This window comes from Ricinus communis, chromosome 5 (assembly GCF_019578655.1).
Source record: "Ricinus communis isolate WT05 ecotype wild-type chromosome 5, ASM1957865v1, whole genome shotgun sequence".
NCBI classification, from domain to species: domain Eukaryota; kingdom Viridiplantae; phylum Streptophyta; class Magnoliopsida; order Malpighiales; family Euphorbiaceae; genus Ricinus; species Ricinus communis.
The window spans coordinates 24,213,600-24,231,349 of record NC_063260.1 but is presented as its reverse complement, the minus strand read 5'-3'; the positions used below and the strand labels follow the sequence as shown (position 1 = coordinate 24,231,349).

The 17,750-nt window shown below is 32.2% G+C and overlaps 4 protein-coding genes across 5 annotated transcripts; 2 read left to right on the top strand and 2 right to left on the bottom strand.

Annotated features, from left to right (window-relative positions):
* Positions 1–182: 182 nt before the first annotated feature.
* LOC8272446 (AT-hook motif nuclear-localized protein 1) lies at positions 183–5,289 on the top strand. The gene is made up of 5 exons (XM_002509584.4): positions 183–1,222; positions 2,754–2,821; positions 3,424–3,555; positions 4,350–4,511; positions 4,679–5,289. Exons 1-5 carry the CDS (start codon positions 841–843, stop codon positions 4,901–4,903), a joined length of 969 nt encoding a protein of 322 aa, XP_002509630.2. The 5' UTR covers positions 183–840; the 3' UTR covers positions 4,904–5,289.
* A 956-nt stretch (positions 5,290–6,245) lies between these two features.
* On the top strand, positions 6,246–8,321 carry LOC8272445 (aspartate and glycine-rich protein). The gene has a single exon (XM_048375167.1). The coding sequence runs from the start codon at positions 7,505–7,507 to the stop codon at positions 7,985–7,987; it is 483 nt and encodes a 160-aa protein (XP_048231124.1). The 5' UTR covers positions 6,246–7,504; the 3' UTR covers positions 7,988–8,321.
* Positions 8,322–8,933: 612 nt separating this feature from the next.
* Positions 8,934–11,667, bottom strand: LOC8272444 (ATP-dependent Clp protease proteolytic subunit-related protein 2, chloroplastic). Of its 2 annotated transcripts, XM_002509582.4 has the most exons (9): positions 11,506–11,667; positions 11,314–11,357; positions 11,163–11,235; positions 10,805–10,925; positions 10,326–10,463; positions 10,098–10,214; positions 9,605–9,673; positions 9,419–9,514; positions 8,934–9,185 (listed from the first exon to the last, which is right to left on the bottom strand). In XM_002509582.4, the coding sequence occupies exons 1-9, from the start codon at positions 11,547–11,549 to the stop codon at positions 9,048–9,050; spliced, it is 840 nt and encodes a 279-aa protein (XP_002509628.1). In that variant the 5' UTR covers positions 11,550–11,667; the 3' UTR covers positions 8,934–9,047. The 2 variants fall into 2 exon arrangements, with proteins under 2 accessions (XP_002509628.1, XP_048231123.1); XM_048375166.1 differs by lacking the exon at positions 10,326–10,463.
* A 2,993-nt stretch (positions 11,668–14,660) lies between these two features.
* On the bottom strand, positions 14,661–17,129 carry LOC8272443 (protein cornichon homolog 4). The gene is made up of 4 exons (XM_015717130.3): positions 16,848–17,129; positions 16,115–16,296; positions 15,051–15,173; positions 14,661–14,959 (listed from the first exon to the last, which is right to left on the bottom strand). The coding sequence occupies exons 1-4, from the start codon at positions 16,917–16,919 to the stop codon at positions 14,920–14,922; spliced, it is 417 nt and encodes a 138-aa protein (XP_015572616.1). The 5' UTR covers positions 16,920–17,129; the 3' UTR covers positions 14,661–14,919.
* Between the last annotated feature and the right edge of the window lie 621 nt (positions 17,130–17,750).

The window sequence follows — 17,750 nt, the reverse complement described above, 5'->3', positions numbered from 1 at the left end:
TAGAAAAAGAGAAAATAGGGAAAGAGTAAACAAAAGAAAATCCTCCACCACTTTCACCATTATTTAATATATGTTTTCACCAGATCCCTACCAAAACATAAAAATATCTTATATTATTTAAAATAAATTATGTGAGAAATCATTACAAACATATTCATCAATGCCTACTTTTAATATTCTATATATACATATCTTTTATTTAATATCTTTTTACCATAATTTCCCTATTTTTTTAATCTCATTTCAGACAGACTTACAAAAGTTAAGAACCTAAATTAGCTCAACAACAAAGAAAAACTTTCTTTATTATCTCAAAAACCCATAATTTATTTTCCAATACAAACCCACAAATTCAAAAATCAAAACATAAAATCCTATCTTTCTCTCCTCAATCTTTCTTCCTTCTTCAAAAATAAAATATTAAATTAAAAAAATAGAAACTGTATTTTTAAATTTTTTCCCTCAAAACACTAGTTAAGCTCTGTTTCTGCTAAACTTGACCTCTCTATAATCTCTCAAATTCAGCTTAGAGAAGTTTCAAGTTTTTGCAGATTAAATCCCACTGTAAAACTCTCTTCTAGCTTTTCAAAACCCAAAGCTTTCATTTTTATTTTTGATATATTATGTTTTATCTTCTGGGTGTTGAATTTTAAGCTCTGTTTTTACTTGAACAGTTAGCTTCAAAGTCTTCATTTTTATTTATTTATTTTTTGTTTTAAAAGATTGTAAGTTTCTTTTTCATTTTTCTTTTATGTTTGGAGCATAAAATCAAAATGGGATTTTAGTAAAATCTTGAGAAAGAAAACAAAATTTAGAAAAATCAAAACGGTTTAAGCAAAAATGGAAGCAAGAGAAACTGTAAGTAGTAGTGGTGGGGTTACAGTGGTGGGATCCGATGCTCCGTCGGACTATCAAATCGCTCCAAGGTCCACCGACAACCTTAACTCGATTCCGGGATCCGCACCAACTCCTCCTCTGCAACCGACGGTGGCTCCTCCGCCGTCCATGGCGGCGCCCGCGGCGGCTCCGGCGACGATGGCTATAAAGAAGAAGCGAGGGAGGCCAAGAAAGTATGGTCCAGATGGTACTGTCACGAAAGCACTGTCTCCAAAGCCGATATCCACGGCAGCTCCGGCGCCGCCTCCGGTAATTGATTTCTCTGCTGAGAAACAAAGGAAAATAAAGCCAGTGAGCAAGACCAAGTATGAACTGGAGAATTTAGGTAACAAAGATTGAAACTTTGGTGATTATTGTGAATACCTTTAGAAAGGTGGTGTTTTTAGCTTTTATGTGATTAAAGATGGCGTCTTTGGTGCTGTTTATGTTGGTGGTTTTGTGTTGTTTGATTGTTTCCATGTGAAAAAAATGGGTGAATTTTAAGTAGGGTTTTATGGGGTGTAGTGTGGGACCTTGATATGATGCGTCAATTGAGATCTGTGTCTGGGTTATGCGGATATGGTGGGTTTTAGAAAGATAGTGAGGTATGAGAGGGGTAGGTATGGTAACGAGGGAATCTTTGCTGTTTGTTGTAAGATGTCATTTGGCCTTTCTGTTGCCCATTCAGGGGCGCAGAGAATTTGTGGAAGGTACTATATACTCTGGTAAAAGTTTTGCTTTGTCATGGTGAGCAGAATCAGATTAGGGAGAGAGAGATGATATCTACTAGCTGGGTAATGATCGGCTGTCAAAAGGGAAAGAAGAGAGTTTGTTTGTTATTTCGATGTTTTGTTGACATTTATTATTTGTGTGTTTTCTAGATGTTTTTGTTGTTTGGTCTTGATATTCTGTGTGTCTTATGTAGTTGCGATTCTTTTCTTGCCAAGTGGGTCTGGATTTATGTGTACCTGAAATTTATAGTTTTTTTTGACTTGTCATATTTCCATCCTCTTATCACCTACTTGGTCCCTTTTCTTAGGTTACCTTCTTTTACTATTCTTCTAGCTGAAATGGTTAGTGTACAGTTAATTGCTTAAGTTTTGCATGAAAATCAAAATCATCTCCCTTAATGATCAATGACTACTCATAGACCATGCAGTAATTTTCAGACCAGCTGGCAAATAGTAATATCATTTTCCAACGAGCAATAAATTTGTGTTTTGAAAGTAGTCCAGCATGTTTTTATTATCTCAGGCAAACTCAATTTAAACCAGTAACAACTTTGTAATATGTGATTTACCAGGTTTCTTTTCATGTTTAATTATTATGGATATAATGTGTGCTAAATAGTGGTTTATGGTCATTCTTAGATAAAAATCGCTTTATTTCATAGGAGCCTTAGGTGTATCTATTCTTGCTCGCGATTGTGACGGAGTCACTTGGTTATTAAAAGGTGTGCTAGTAATTGCATCATCACTTATTAAGTGAAAAAGGTTTGCTTGAAATTATTATTCTCTCCACTTACTGTCATTTTACAAAAGAAAATCTGAGTTTCAACTTTGTAGGCCGCCTGCACTAGGTAGTGTAATGTCTTACCACCTATGTGAATCGATACTTTTATGTTATAAACAAATTGAAATCTTTAAGTAATCATTATATATTGCAAGTGTTTTAAGTTGAAGTTAAGTGGCATTATTAAGCTTCCTATTATGAATATGCATACTATTTGATAAATGTGAATAAATTTTTTAATCAGAGACAAATGGCAATAGTTGTTCTCTGCTTCTACCTTTCTGATGCATTTAGATTTTTGCTAAATTCGTTAATTGACAACTTCCATACATAATCATTAATCATCTTGAACTTCCGTCTTGCAGGTGAATGGGTTGCATGCTCTGTTGGTGCTAATTTTACTCCTCATATTATCACTGTTAATGCTGGAGAGGTACATGTTGAGCATTACTGGGTGTTCTATATAATGAAGTCAGGGTTTTAAATAACAATATCATGATCTATTTTGGTATTGAAATCTTTATAACAGTGTCGGACCGTATCAGATGATATCATGAATTTTGAAATTCCTAGTAGAGCATTAAATTATGTTACAGTATTGTGAACTCTTTTTGCTATCACCATATTGGAATCGGTGTAACAGTATGAACTATATCAGACTATAATGTTGATGTTTAGAACCATGCATGCATTGGAGTAACTTTTTCTCATATCATACTTTTTAGTTAATGTTACCATAATAAGAAAGAATTTTTAAGGATTTTTTTTAAAAATAACTTTTTTCTTAAAATGTGTTCTTGAGAAACTGTGAATTAATAGGCTTTTGCCCTTTTGGCTCGTATCTTTATTTTCTTGAAAGGTGCATTAGATCTTTTGTTGTAGTTTTTTGCAAGTAATGAAATCTTAGCTATAATTTTGTGTTTTGTTAGCAACAAATTCAGTTTTCTTTTGATGCTTCAGGATTGAATATAATGTCATATGTTAAAAAAATTTGTTGGGTTGTCTTACCATGAAGCGAATTCTTTGGTTTTATAGGATGTCACAATGAAGATAATATCATTTTCTCAACAAGGGCCTCGGGCTATATGCATCCTCTCTGCAAATGGAGTGATCTCAAGTGTTACACTCCGTCAGCCTGATTCCTCTGGAGGCACGCTAACATATGAGGTGATGCATTTCATCCTTCCTCGAGTAAACTGGTTCCTCTCTTAGTTGTGGTAGAGAGTTTTGGTGCTAATCTGCTTGGTTCTTGCTCATGCTCTGCTTCTTTTTCTTTTGCATCTGCCACACAATTTCCAAGTTAAACTCACCAATTGTCAGTGATCATGTCCATGAATGTTCCAATTTGTTTGCAGAGGTTACCTATACTGCTTCTTGTGAACTTAGGTTCTGTGCCTTGGTGCTAAACTATTGGCTCAATCGAAAGAATTGTCTAGGTTTGCCGCCTTATCTCATTTTTCATTCTTTGAGATGAATGGACGGCTACATATTGGTGGTGGGAATGAAAAAAGTGTTTCATGCATTGATGACCTTATCCTAGCACACAAGCAAAGGATAAGGGTGTTAATCTGGGTTGAGAGTTTATTAAATCGAGTTTACCTCACTTTGGCTGGGTAGTTCCTTTGTCATCCCATGTCATATTCAAATTTTTGTTCTTAGATTCGAAGATTAGTGATTTTTCTGCCCTGTCAAACTTTTGGGCTCATACATCATTTTTTTCCCGTGCTGTTGTATACTGATCAAGTTTGTTATATGTATTCCTTCCTCTTACTTCCCCCTTAAAACTCTTATCTAAAATGCTTTTCCATTGTACCTGATATAGCGCATTGGAATTGTTAATAGTTAATTGTCTCATGCCACTGCCTGATGTTGCATGTGTGTAGCCATCTCTAGTTCTTTTCCTCTTGTTAATTAACTTTTGTCAGTGGAAATCCAATCTCCTCCCTTTGGCTTCCTTACAGGGTCGCTTTGAGATACTCTCTTTATCTGGCTCATTTATGCCCACTGAAAGTGGAGGAACGAGGAGCAGATCTGGTGGGATGAGTGTTTCATTAGCAAGTCCAGATGGGCGTGTTGTAGGCGGTGGAGTTGCAGGTCTGTTGGTAGCTGCAAGTCCTGTGCAGGTTAGTCTTGTCGAGACACATGATTTTGTGCTTAATATATTTTCTACTTCCAGTCCTTGTGGCAATCAGCGTTCTGTCAGAAAGGATGATGGTTGAATGTGGTTTCTTCAGAATGCCTATGGATTCTAATATTTTCATCCTTCGCATTTTTCCTTTTAATTCATCAGGTTGTAGTAGGCAGTTTTCTGGCAGGAAACCAGCATGAACAGAAACCAAAGAAGCAGAAACCTGATACCATAACTATCACAACAACTGCTGCAATTCCTATATCCAGTTCTGATCCAAAATTAAACCTCTCACCATCATCATTTCGCGGAGATAGTTGGTCTTCATTGCCGACTGATGCAAGGAATAAGCCTACTGACATTAACATGTCCTTGCCAGCAGGTTAAAGGGGTTCACCTCGGCAAAAGATTTAAAGGGTCTGTCACTGACGACAACGGCTATTGAATTCCCCTAATAGGAGCTCACCATCACGTGTTGTCTGTAAAACTTATTGAATATTAATTTATTAGTACTGTTGTCATGTTCATTTTACCCCATTTCGGATCGGGTAGAGTTTTTAGATAGTTAGCAGATTAGGTAGGCTGTTGTTGCCGTTGTGTCATGTAGAATATTTGATGTAATATTCACACGTAGAGTTTGCCTTTTCTCGGAGTGTCTGAATTTGTGTCTGAAAATTGTTGTTGTTTCTAACTTTTCAAATGCACTATTTCTTTCCTGTCTCTGTAGAATCTCTTCAGAATTCTAATCCGAAAGAAATTTTGTTCTCACTTTATTTGTTTTCTCATTTTATTTTGCATAGAGTTATGTCCAATTCCGTCATATTTATACTCTATTAGATTTAGAAGCAATATAACTCTATTCATTTAAAAAAAAAAAACAATAATAATTAATTTATACGTCCAAACTATGCAAAACCATATTTTAATGTTAAAAACAAAAGCAAAGGTACAAAGATAGCTTGCTTAATCACAAAAGTGAGGAAAATAGACTTTCATTCATGCAGCAACTCAAATTTTTTATTTATACAGATCTTCTCCCTTTCTCTTTCAAGTTAATGTTATTTATCTGTTCATTTTGCTATTTTACATTATTGGCATCAATTACAAATGTGAACCTCACTGGGTAGAATCAACTCTTTCTGCCATAAAAGACATTGACCAATTGTTTCAATTTTTTTTTGTTTATGTTCCTAGGAAATTACCATCCCCACAAAAGTCGGCTTCTATAAAACTACAACAAGAACTAATACATATTCTATTATCATTTATTGCTCTTCCTTCTTCAAAGATATTCAACTTTTAATTTACACGTTAATTTATCACTATTTATTTATTGTATCTTTACTAATTTTGTTATGAAAAAATTATATAATTTTATAATATAAAAAATGTAAGAGTTAATTGTATATAATAATAATAATATTTAAATTAATTAATGAAGAATATTCTTAATATTATTTACTAAAAGAGAAATGTACTATAATTTGGAATTAACAAAAAGGCAAAAAGGAAAAAAGATTATTTAATGAATAGACTTTATGTAATTTAAAACCTAAAGGAATTCAATCATCCTTTGGCCAGGTAAACGAGGAAATGCAAACTATGAAAACGTTTTCAGTATTCCAATGCTAATGATTAGGTCAATGAAATGAATGCTTTATTTTGTTATTTAGTTTTATTTTTTCCTAATAGCCTGTTAACTTCAAATTAGCCCTGAAATATCTAAGCATGTTTTGTCACCAAAGATGCAGTGTTAGGAAATTTCCTCAAAGTCTATATTAATCATTATTTAGATGAATTAGTAAATAAACGAAGAGCAAGGGACTAACCAGACTTTATTACAAATACTTACTTTGAACCTTCCTTTTTTTTTCTTTTTTGGTATTTATACAATAATAAATAAATAAAAGAATTGACTAATGCTGCTCCTGAAACTTCCATGCATGAATATGTTAGCAGCAGCAGTCAGACTTAGTTTTCATTGCTATTACATATGACCGGTCAATAAATAAAACCGTCAGACCAAAATTACTTTATTTTATAGCTTTGCTAGAGTAACTTCATGTAAATTATTTCTTTTAAATGAGATATATAATAAGGATAACTTCTTTTTTTTCCCTTTCATAAAGCCTTTTTATTCTGCTTTGTAGAATGTATACAGCGGTTATATGTAGTTCTGGTTTTTTTTTTTCTTTTTTTTTAAATAAATTTTATATTTTAACGCTTTTAGATTAAATAAAGTTAAAATAAGATTTCTGAAACTTTCTTCTAGCTTGCGTTATATGTCTGACAGACTTTAAATATATATATACATTAATTAAAATAAAATTATAAAAGAATAAGTAAATAAATTGAAGTTGATGTTAATTTTGCATATATATTTGAAAATTAAAGAAATTATTATTAGTGAAATTAGAATCCTAATGTCATTCGTGGATGCTTGAATGAACTCAAAAGGAAAAACCAGAAAATAAAGTAACCTATATATAATAAAGGGTTTTCAATGTCAATGATAAAGAAATTGATGATTTGTCAGTTAACCATCAGATCATTAGATTTTAACGTATAAGTAAATCTAGAAGCATAAAAACGACATTTACATGCTTGTAAAATGTCCAAATAAAAAGTCGAACCTGATTAAGGTTGTATCATTGGGTACAAGAAACACGATACATGGCTAGCGTAAAACAAAGGAAAAAAATTAAAAATAAAGAAAATTCAGGGTACCTTATACTTGGAAGTTTAAATTACTTGATAGAATGGACTAAATCAATCTTCAATGATTTTATTGTAGTATGCTAATTATATACTTCGCAATACTTTCTGAGAATATACTCTCACAATCGTATCTGTATATATATATATATATATATATATATATTATCATCGCTTTTGCCAACCCAACCCAAGCAACCTTACAAATAGCAATTAATACATTTAAAGCATCAGCATCGTCAACTAATATTTAGCTTTTATTAGTTCTTGGAAATGAAGCTCATTGCATCACCTGCACTTGTGTTTTTGATTCTGTCTTTAGCTGCTACTTCGGTTCTCAAGTTCTCATCACCTCTTTTCGTGTTTTCGTTGTTCAACACCATAATCTTAGCTATTGTTGTTGGAAGTTATAGGCCGTCTGATGATGAAGTCGACGGTAGCTGTTATACTTTCCAGCCTTCATATGAAAATAAAGAATATGCATGTGATGATTTTAAGGATGAAAGTGGTGATGATAATGGTAGTAATTATGTGGATGACGACGACGACGATGATCATAGAAAGGAAGACTGGTTTTCTGATGGCTACGACGAAGACGATGACGATAGTGGCAGTGATGGTGAGATTGGTTGGGAAGATGATGACAATGAAGAAACCGATGGTTCTTTTAGGAGAAGAATTGAAGACTTCATTGCCAAGGTTAACAAAGGGTGGAGGGAAGAATGGTTAACGGAACATATTCGTTGTCAACAATAGGAGCTTGGGTACATGATTTTGTTTGAAAATTTACAAGTCTTTTTCCTCACGTGCATGTAAATTAATGTCTAAAATTGGTTTTTGTTTCTACAAATTTTTATAGGGAATTCTCTTCCTTAATTTCCCTTTTTTTTTGTTTGTTTGTTTAGGCAGGCACATTGATACGTTCATATTAGGCCCAATCAAATGTGACGAGCATCATGGCTACATTAGTTACAATAGTGCAAACTTTTTTCACATACGTTAATTCTTTTTTTTTCTTCTTTTTATGTACTATGATGTTCATGTTCAATTGTTGAAAATAATAAAGGTGGATTTTAACTGGAAAAATTTGAATCCCACCTCGGTATCAAGACAGGTCCATCTCTCAGATACATTTCGGTATAAGCTTTATGCCATAGATTGAAACTGTATTGGATGTATATATAATATTTTCCATGAATATGATACATTCCCGTCACTTATCAAGCTGGTAGATTAATAGAATATCTCAAGATAGCTACTCTTCGATGTCACTTGACGAAGTTAGGACTTAATGGAAAGGAATTTCTGGAGAGTGGATACCCACCTTGTTAGGTTTTCAAGTCATTAAGATCATACTATATGCTAAACAAATTTATGTAGTTTAGTTTAGCAATTCTAATTTGTCTTAATAACTAAAAACATGGCAGTGTGAAAATTTGAATGATGATTAATACGCCATCAATCATGGCATTTAAACCCACCGCAGAATGCCTGAAAGAGATTGTACAATTCTTTGACCACCATGTTTTTAGGTTACTAATGTTTGAGAGAATCAGAGCGTAGCATTCACTGGACCAATCCCTCAATAGACGAAAGCTTACAACAAGTGTTAATGGCAATCAATTTACCTAGAATCCCCTTTAGACATATTTTAAGCCTTCAAGTAGCTCCGATTTTATATGCATGCAGTTAAAAACAATGATAAGAACAAAACTCGTCGCAGAATTTCCAAATTGAATAGACAATTGTACAAATAGTTAAGAAACTCTCCTTAATTTATAAAGCAGCCCTAAGCTAATTTGATGAACTGTATACACTAACCAAGACCAGCTGATGGATCTCTGGGAGCTGAGTCAGCATCCACAGCAGGTGGCCTGATAATACGGTCAATGAGCCCATAATCAAGGGCCTCCTGAGCATTGAAGCGTTTCATTCTGCTCAAGTCCTTGTTAATCTGCATATACACAGTGAAATATATTCACACTTTGCTGAGACTGTAAATGCATATAATTGCCTCAAAGAACCAAAAAGGGAGGAGGGGGAAGATCCATTTTTGCCTTTTTGTTTCAGTTAGGATCTCTAAGTCACATTAACATGGAAAAAACTTAAATGATGTTTACTAACTGTGATGGCCAAAAAATAAAAAAGAAACTACAGGAGTAGAAAGTCCTGCATGCACATACTGACCTTCTCTGCAGGCTGTCCCGTTTTCTTAGCTAACTCATTGTACAGATAGTCCTTGATCCTAAGAAGCTCATTTGCTTCATTACGAATGTCATCAGCCTGTAAGCATGTCATTTCGTACCATAAAAATAAAGTACAATTACTGTGGAAGGAGATAATTAGCTGTTCATCACATGATGGCATTAATACCTGACCACGAGCAGCCCCTGCTGGTGATTGTAGAGCAATTCTTGAAAGAGGCATAGCAGAGCGATTTCCCTTCAACAGAAAGGAAGGTCATAAGAAGAAGTCCCAAAGTGGAATATCAGGCTCAGCCACCATATAGCATAGGGCAATCAATATAACACTTCAGTCACTTTACGTAGACGAAATTTCTATACTATAATCTGCCATGAGTTAATTAAAAGGGTGCAACTACAGTATTATAATCCTAATTCAATATATCGTACATGCGATCAATCTAGTCTCTTTGCTGGATTATGACCTAGATATATAAAATAGATACTTTCTAAAGTGCAGAAGTCATCCAGTGCCACTGCACATTTGTTCAATTAGCAAAATTTTATGGGTGCCAAATCTCCAGAATCATTAGACATTTGATCAGCATTGACTTTAAAATCAACCCAATGGATTGTGCAGCCAAAATCTCATCCATCAAAATTCCTGGATAGAATAAAATTACCTTTTCCCCAGCTGCAAGAATAAAACCTGCTAGATTATAGGCAAATCCCACACAATGCGTACCAACGGGACTTTTCAAACTTTGCATAGTGTCGTAGATAGCCAAGGTTGGAGTAAGCTGCATACTAAAAACATTTTATTACAAATATGCCATAATAAAAGCTGTAAGAATACCAAGAAAAGGTAGATCATGTATCATTCAGTAAGAGTCAATCTACAAAGAACTCACATCCCCACCCGGACCATTAATATAAAAGTAGATTCTTTTGTTATCATCAATTGTGTCAAGGTACAACATTGTTGCCAAAATTTGGTTGCTAAACTCTTCATCTATATTTTGTCCAATGAAGATAACACGCTCTCGGTACTGCCAACAAAAAAAAGCAAGTAAGATTTTGCACAAGTATAAAACAAATTTTAAAACCTAATGTACTTCATAAGAAACCTAAATCCACAGAAAGAAAATTCTATAGCACCTAGACAAATGATTGACAACCCTTTCAGTACATGGCTTATAGAGGTTCAAAAAACCACAATTTGAGGATCAGTATAATCACCCAATAAAGTAACAGCATTTTGTTACAAGCAAAATAAAAGGTTAATCAAAATGACAGAATAGGTTGAAGATCCAATCCCTGACACGCATTCTACAAAATAAATGAACTACAACTACAAATAGAAAAGAATGATGAACCTTAATAAACTTACAAGGGCATTCCACAAGTCAACCCATTGCCAAGTTCCTTCACCAGGTGTTCTGTAGGGCACTCTTGGTGTCCCTATGGGCATCATTCTAACACCTGCATGTATTGCACTGTGGCTACGCGTCCTGCAAAACACATAAATTTATCACTCACAACCATGCAATTACATGTTGTACATATTCAAAAAGGATAAATTTAGTTTTTCCCTTCAAATATTGTTTAATAAAAGATGAAAATCAACTCAAAACGGGTTCTTATAAAGCAATGAAGCTCCGATTCTTAGTTCAATCACATGCTGATATTTAGCCCTAAACATGCAATTGAAATATCTGTAAAAACAAAAATTATGAAAACTAAATTACCCGCATTGGAGACTCTTATTGACCCTGCCATAGAATTCTGCTGTCAAATTAGGCCTTCCAGTTGCATACAAACCTAATTTCAAAAATGAAACAAAATTAGAAAAGAGAAAGATGCAAACTTCAAACGAAAAGAGAGAAAAATGAGACGGACTTGGAGATTGAAGCTTCAATCCAGAATACAGCTTGGTTCCACAACTGCAAAGATTAATAAATTAAATAAAACATTTCATTATTACTGAAACAAAAGGAATTAATTACAGCTTTGATACTTAAAATTAAACTAATTTTCGACAAACATCTATATATGGTGTATATATTAGAGTAGGGAAAGAGAGAAAAATACCTGAGAGAAGGCTGGTTTAGGTTTGTATTGAGACAGAACGCCATTTTCTTTTCCCTTTTTTTTTCTATACTAAGAGAAAGAAGAAGATGAAGTTCAGTCCTTGGTGATGGTTCCGATTGATGGCTTAGAGAGGAAGGATTGGGTGGTGCCGGTATTATTTTAACTCTCAACTTTAATTGCTACTGGCCATTGACTTATTATACGTCCCATAAAATGAACTTCACTGTTAATCAAGATTAGGGGATTATTTTAAAGAATTAAATACTAATTTATTCTTAATATATTATTCAGTTCTGTATTTTCTTTATTATATTAAATTTTTTTTGAGTTATAATAAAAATAACTAATACAGGATAAGCATTAGACAGGCCGACTAATAAAAACCAGGGCAGTATCAATTATTTCGATATCTATTTTGCATACTTTTACATAAAATTTATACCACTGCATATTTTTACTGATTATTGAATGTTTGTATTTAAATTTTATATATAGGAAAATTCAAGATAGGAGCAGGGTGGAGTAGTTCAACCTCAAACCGTTCTCGTTCCAAGCAAGTTACGAATTTTTTTACCTAATAGCGCAACAATTATCATCATAGATCTATGCAAACTTAAAAATCTTACATTATTATGTAATATACCCATGAAACAAGGAAGGAAAATCTTAGTTTTAAGGGAGCAAATTAAAAAGTTCACAATATACTACTAGTCCTGTTTTATAAATTTTTCTCATCATAAGTGCTACGCAGTCACACACACACCCACCAAAACGACAGCCAATAACCATAGCAGCAACTAAGGAGGCAAGACAATCAAGGAAAAGAATATCATAGCAACTGTATTCAATTGATTCAGAATTAAAAGGTAAAATAGATAGCAGCAACATATCCAATTGAATTGGCAAGTTCAAGAGCTCTTCTCGAAAACATCCATCACCATTCAAGAGAAGTAACAAAGCTGCTCTTACAACGGGGGCTTTTTCTTAATTTAGAGTATTTAGAAAATAAATTTTCCAATTTAGGGTAAAAGTGAAATTTTCTTTTTTTTAGGGCAGTTTGAGAAATAATTCTCAATTTATGCTAAAAGTAGGCATATGTGGACACTATCCACTGTTGAGAGTGGCGGGTAGTACTATCCTCCAGTTAGACTGGCAGACAGGGTTGTCCACCACCCCATATGGCGGACAAGAATTGAAAATTGAAATCATGTCCGCCCTTTCAATTGGTGGACAGATTCCAAATAATTAAAAAAATATATGTCCATCACCTGAAGTAGTTGACAGATTTAAAAAAAAAAACTGTCCACCAATTCAAGTGGCGGATAGGTTTCTAAAAGAAAAAATATGTAACAATTCAATTGAATTTGCGGATAAAAATGTCTATGAACGGAATATTTATTATTAATAATAATTTAATAAATAAATAAAAATCTTGGTCCTGTATAGAGGACAGGACTGTCCGCCAGGCTTCCCATACGAGTTCTGGTATCTAAACTCAGAAATAGCACTTCGAATCATTTCAGCTACATGGGTTGCACAAAGGATTTAGAAAAATTAAATTACATGTAAAGCCGTCATTTTAATTAAAAATTTAAATTGTCCAAATTGGAATTGCTTCTCGACGCGAACTGAAATGAAATAAAAAAAAAAAAAATCTCAACAGAAGACTTGTATCGAGCAGATGGTGACCAAATAGAACAAGTGCCAAGAGAGTAAGCTATGAGTAACGACAAAGACAAAATGTTTATTAAAAAAGGCACGTTATTGGTTGTTGATTAGAAATTGTTATTTTTAAGACATACGGCTATTTTTTAAATTTCATATAGTTTATATATTTCTTTATTAAAATTCATTTTTATAAAAATTGTATAAAATTTATTTTTAAATTTTAAATTTATATATCTAGTTAAATTAAAAGCTTGTATATAATTTTATATTTAATTTTATTTAACTAAATTTTAACATTAGATATAATTAAACTAAATTTTAGCAAAATAGTAACAGATTTTCAATACATTTTTTAAGATTACAAGAAATTTTTATTTTTATTATTTTATTTTTATTTTTTTATTTTTTAATATATCTTCTTTCTATAATTTTTTTTTCTTCCTCCTCTCTTTCCTTTTCTATTCTCTCACCCTCCTTTTCTTCTTTCTTTTTATTTTTGAATTTTAATTTAATTTCAAAACACCATATTTATTTCATTAAAATAATATTTTTAATTATTATTGAACATATTAAACATAAAAATTCAAATGAGATAAAGAATTTCAACCAAACACAACATAAATGTTTATTGAAGAGCAATACTTTTATTTTTAAAAAAAGTTGTATATACAAAATCTAACTAGTAATAGATTAAATAATAATTTAGTAAATAACATAATAAATAATATCATATTTATAATCCAATGTCGTAGGATTCTTTTTCTTTCTTCCAATATTATTAGATGTTTTATTAAATATATTTATAAATTAATAATAAGATATAATTAATATGCTATTTATTTAAAATAGAATCATTGTTTAATAAAAAATAATTGACTAATTACTATATTAATCATAATTGTATAAGTTCATATTAAAAAGTAGAAATTATATTATATATAAACGGAAACTAATTTTATAACACATTAATAAAAAAAATCATATATCAATAAAATATGTTAAGGTTTTAGCTAAATATATTTAACACGTCAACATGTAGGGCTGACCTTATACATGGATTAACTTATCTTTCTAATAAAATGATATAAAGTTTTTATATGATTTGAAATGTTTCACTTAAAGAAAAATGATTGGTCCTGTTAAATTTTGTGATTTGTTGGTCAAATTAGTTCTAAAAACCACAATGAATAGGCATGTAATATTCATGTTTTAATCCATTTTAACTCGATGTAAAAGCAAATAAGCAAAACTCCATTCCTTTTGATGTACAGTTTTATTAAGAAAAAAGAGTAAATTATTTCATTAAAGACATAAAGCTTAATTAGGAATTCTTGTTGTGGGTTCAAATCATCAGGAAACTTCTAAGATCAGTTAATACTGTCAACTTTATAAGATTGTTTCTTCATTCCAAACAATCAATAGAAATTTATCAAACCAAGATTTGATTCCATAATAGCCGAAGCAGAAAAACTAGCACTGCATGCTACTGGAGGAGAATAACCAAGGATCAGTGGAATAAATAGAATGCCTAAAACACATTTGCCATTAGCCAAAGGCCAAGAAATGTATAGCACCTCAAAACTATAATCTAATAAATCAACAGGAAAATCTAATAATCGCACAATCTTGGAAAGTGAACTATATCAATTACAGCAGACCCCTTGCTTTCCTGACCATTCATACAAGCCAGCAGTTTATGGACCGGTGATCCATATGAAATCACAATGAGCCCTGCGATCACCCCAACTAATCAAAATCGTGGTCTTCCAATGCAGTCAAGATCATCCTACATACACAGATAAGAGTTAAAACAACCTCAACAAGTAAATTCAACAGCGAAAACAATATATGCTAGGGGCTCCAGCATCATCACGTACCAAAAGATTGCAAGGAAGAGAAGAACAATGAGATAGAAGAGTTTGAAAAGTCGTTGCTTCTTTTCCCAATGAAGCAAGTTGAATATCTCAGTCACATCTACCAGATGCTTTCTTCGTGTATAACTGATAATCAGAAGGAGGAGTTAGAACTTGCAGATTATCTCATGTTCAATGTAATCTAGTCTAATCAGCAAATATAAGAAGCCATATTTAAGCATCCGAGAATCTAAATCGCAAACAATAAAAGAAAATGAAATAAATTTAAGAAGAGATCGCTTATAATGCACTTGCATATACTCATGAACTGAATAAAGAAGTAATTTATTTGCCAAAATAACACTCTCAAGTCCATTTAAGTTATCAGGAGGAGGGATCGCCATTACATTTCTTTCCTATGTTAACAACATCTATAATATTTAGGATAAAACTCATCAGCGTTGCATCCCACTACCCGTGGTAGCTCCTGCGCAGCTCAATTTGGCGACATGGAGTGCCACAAAGGCAAGCCAAACAAGTTACACGAGAATGGAAAATCATCACTTAGGTTTATGTGTGATTATAATGATTCTTGATTAAGATGGGAGAATTAACACAAATTGGTAGCCTCTGCAAGTTAAGAGAGTATCTGATCTTTTCAGAGATCTTATATTTTGGCCAGGACAGCTGCATTTTTCTTAGATGTATTTTGAGGCTCACAATGCACTCAAACTTCATAGTGATACTTGCAAGTTGTTTAAATAAATATTTAGGTTATACCTCCACCTTGAGCCTTGCGTGTGAGCAACTATTAGGGATATGTGATCCAGAATATTGGTCACAGTTTAGTCTGATAAAGAAACGAAGAATCAACTCAACCGCAGTTAGCAGGGGCATATAATTTAGGCACTGACAAAATGGATACTCTTTCTGTTCTCTAATGAGCAGCAAAGATTCAATCACAACTGAATGGACCATCTTTTCCTCTTGTATCTCTCTCTCACAAAGAGATGGACAAACAATTAAAATAGGCTATGCAAAACTACAAGCATACAACTCAATTGAACAAAGGAGAAGACAGAACTTACAGCCTCACATTGTAGTAAAGGTAAGGAACACACAGTAGCGACATACACCAATGCCCTGTTAGGAGAAAAAATAAACATAAAACCCCTTCGGTTATATACTCTGGCAAAATCACTTTGTTTATCCGAGATGAGGAGTCATAAGGGTTGATATAATCAAACTCTAGATCTGCCAAGCACATAAGCTGCAAAAAGAGAAAAAATAAAATTTCCTCAAAAATGTTAAACTCGTATTACCTAAGATCATACACATCAAATTTCACAGGCAAAACATAAGCTAAGACCAAAAACTTAATCCTTAGATGAAATTCTAACACACACAATGTTAGTATTTGCAATTATATAGAGGAGAAAAGCTTTACTATAGTTAATGTTTGCAATTTTGCCTCTGAAGCTATAAATTTCAGACCTAATTGCTTAAGTAGCGAATATGAATTCAATAAACAATAAAAGCTAGAAAACAATAGGGCATAGCCGAGGCATCAACTTTTCATGCCAAATAGATTGCAATAGGTGCAATTCTTCATCAATTGAATCACAAAAAATTGAGCTTCAAAAGTCAAAAGCAAATAACCAACAAATTGACACGACAGATAACACACAAAAAGAAAGACTTATTAAGTTCTATAGTTTACAATTCCATGAAATTAATTAACAAATAGAGAACTCTCGAAGCCAAAGTTTTTTTTTTTTAGAAAAAGAGAGAAAAGGTAAGAGAAGGGTTTTAGGGACTGACCTGGAAAACGATGATGACAAGTAGGGCTATAAGGAAGAAGAAGGATATAAGCCATACATACAGATCCCCCATGCTCCTTACCCTACTCTATCTTTCTCTCTCTAACTCTAAACTCTCTTCTTCTCCAATGGTTTTGACAGAAACGCGCACGATAGCAACTGACAGACTAACAGATTGGTGCGTAATGCGCACTGTGCATTTGCCGAGAAGACCTTTCCTCTCTTTTTCGTTTCTTTATTATATCTAGCAGCGTGTTTATGTACAGAGAGTCCACACTCCTATGTTAACACTTAACCCTATTAATTTCGTTTTCTTTTTATTTATTTATTTATTTATTTTAGATTAGATAACAACTTTTGTTTTTTAATTTCTTGTAAGATGAAATTTATACAAGTGGTTTTTTCAAAATTGATACTACTAAAAAATATTTATACATTTAGCTTTTAGACGTTAAATTGTTATTTAATCTCTTAACCAAAAAAAAGCACGATTCCTACAATTTCTTTTAGAAGTAAAATCCTAAAAAGGTAACTGCAGGAAAAAAGATTTTAAAATAAATTTAAAAACAGAAATTCAATCCACCATTTAAAATATATAAAAAAAATTTATACGTATATAATCTATTTATATATTAAATCGATAAATGGTTGACGTATATAAATTAATTTTAAATAATATAATATATTTTTAATATTAAAATATAAAATTTATATATATATTTTATTTTCATATTTATTGTAGCGCATACACCGATTTAAATAAATTTTCTAAAAAAGTTATAATTTATTTTATATATAATATATTTAAAAAATATATTTATCATTTCATTTATATATTCTTGGATAAAAAAATTATAATTAAGTTTCTCAATTTTTAAAATAAATTTCACATATAATTATAGTA

What these genes read in the sequence shown, in the direction of transcription:
- LOC8272445 (XM_048375167.1), top strand. Translation starts at nt 7,505, where the DNA reads ATGAAGCTCATTGCATCACCTGCACTTGTGTTTTTGATTCTGTCTTTA.
- LOC8272444 (XM_002509582.4), bottom strand. Translation starts at nt 11,549, where the DNA reads ATGGCGTTCTGTCTCAATACAAACCTAAACCAGCCTTCTCTCAG. An exon ending in ATTGAAGCTTCAATCTCCAA is followed by an intron (nt 11,236 to 11,313) that starts GTCCGTCTCATT and finishes TTTTGAAATTAG; the next exon opens with GTTTGTATGCAACTGGAAGG. An exon ending in TTAATGGTCCGGGTGGGGAT is followed by an intron (nt 10,215 to 10,325) that starts GTGAGTTCTTTG and finishes TTTAGTATGCAG; the next exon opens with CTTACTCCAACCTTGGCTAT.
- LOC8272446 (XM_002509584.4), top strand. Translation starts at nt 841, where the DNA reads ATGGAAGCAAGAGAAACTGTAAGTAGTAGTGGTGGGGTTACAGTGGTG. An exon ending in TCACTGTTAATGCTGGAGAG is followed by an intron (nt 2,822 to 3,423) that starts GTACATGTTGAG and finishes TTGGTTTTATAG; the next exon opens with GATGTCACAATGAAGATAAT. An exon ending in TAGCTGCAAGTCCTGTGCAG is followed by an intron (nt 4,512 to 4,678) that starts GTTAGTCTTGTC and finishes TTAATTCATCAG; the next exon opens with GTTGTAGTAGGCAGTTTTCT.
- LOC8272443 (XM_015717130.3), bottom strand. Translation starts at nt 16,919, where the DNA reads ATGGGGGATCTGTATGTATGGCTTATATCCTTCTTCTTCCTTATAGCC. An exon ending in TTGTCATCATCGTTTTCCAG is followed by an intron (nt 16,297 to 16,847) that starts GTCAGTCCCTAA and finishes CTCTTTTTGCAG; the next exon opens with CTTATGTGCTTGGCAGATCT. An exon ending in CTTTACTACAATGTGAGGCT is followed by an intron (nt 15,174 to 16,114) that starts GTAAGTTCTGTC and finishes TCTGATTATCAG; the next exon opens with TTATACACGAAGAAAGCATC.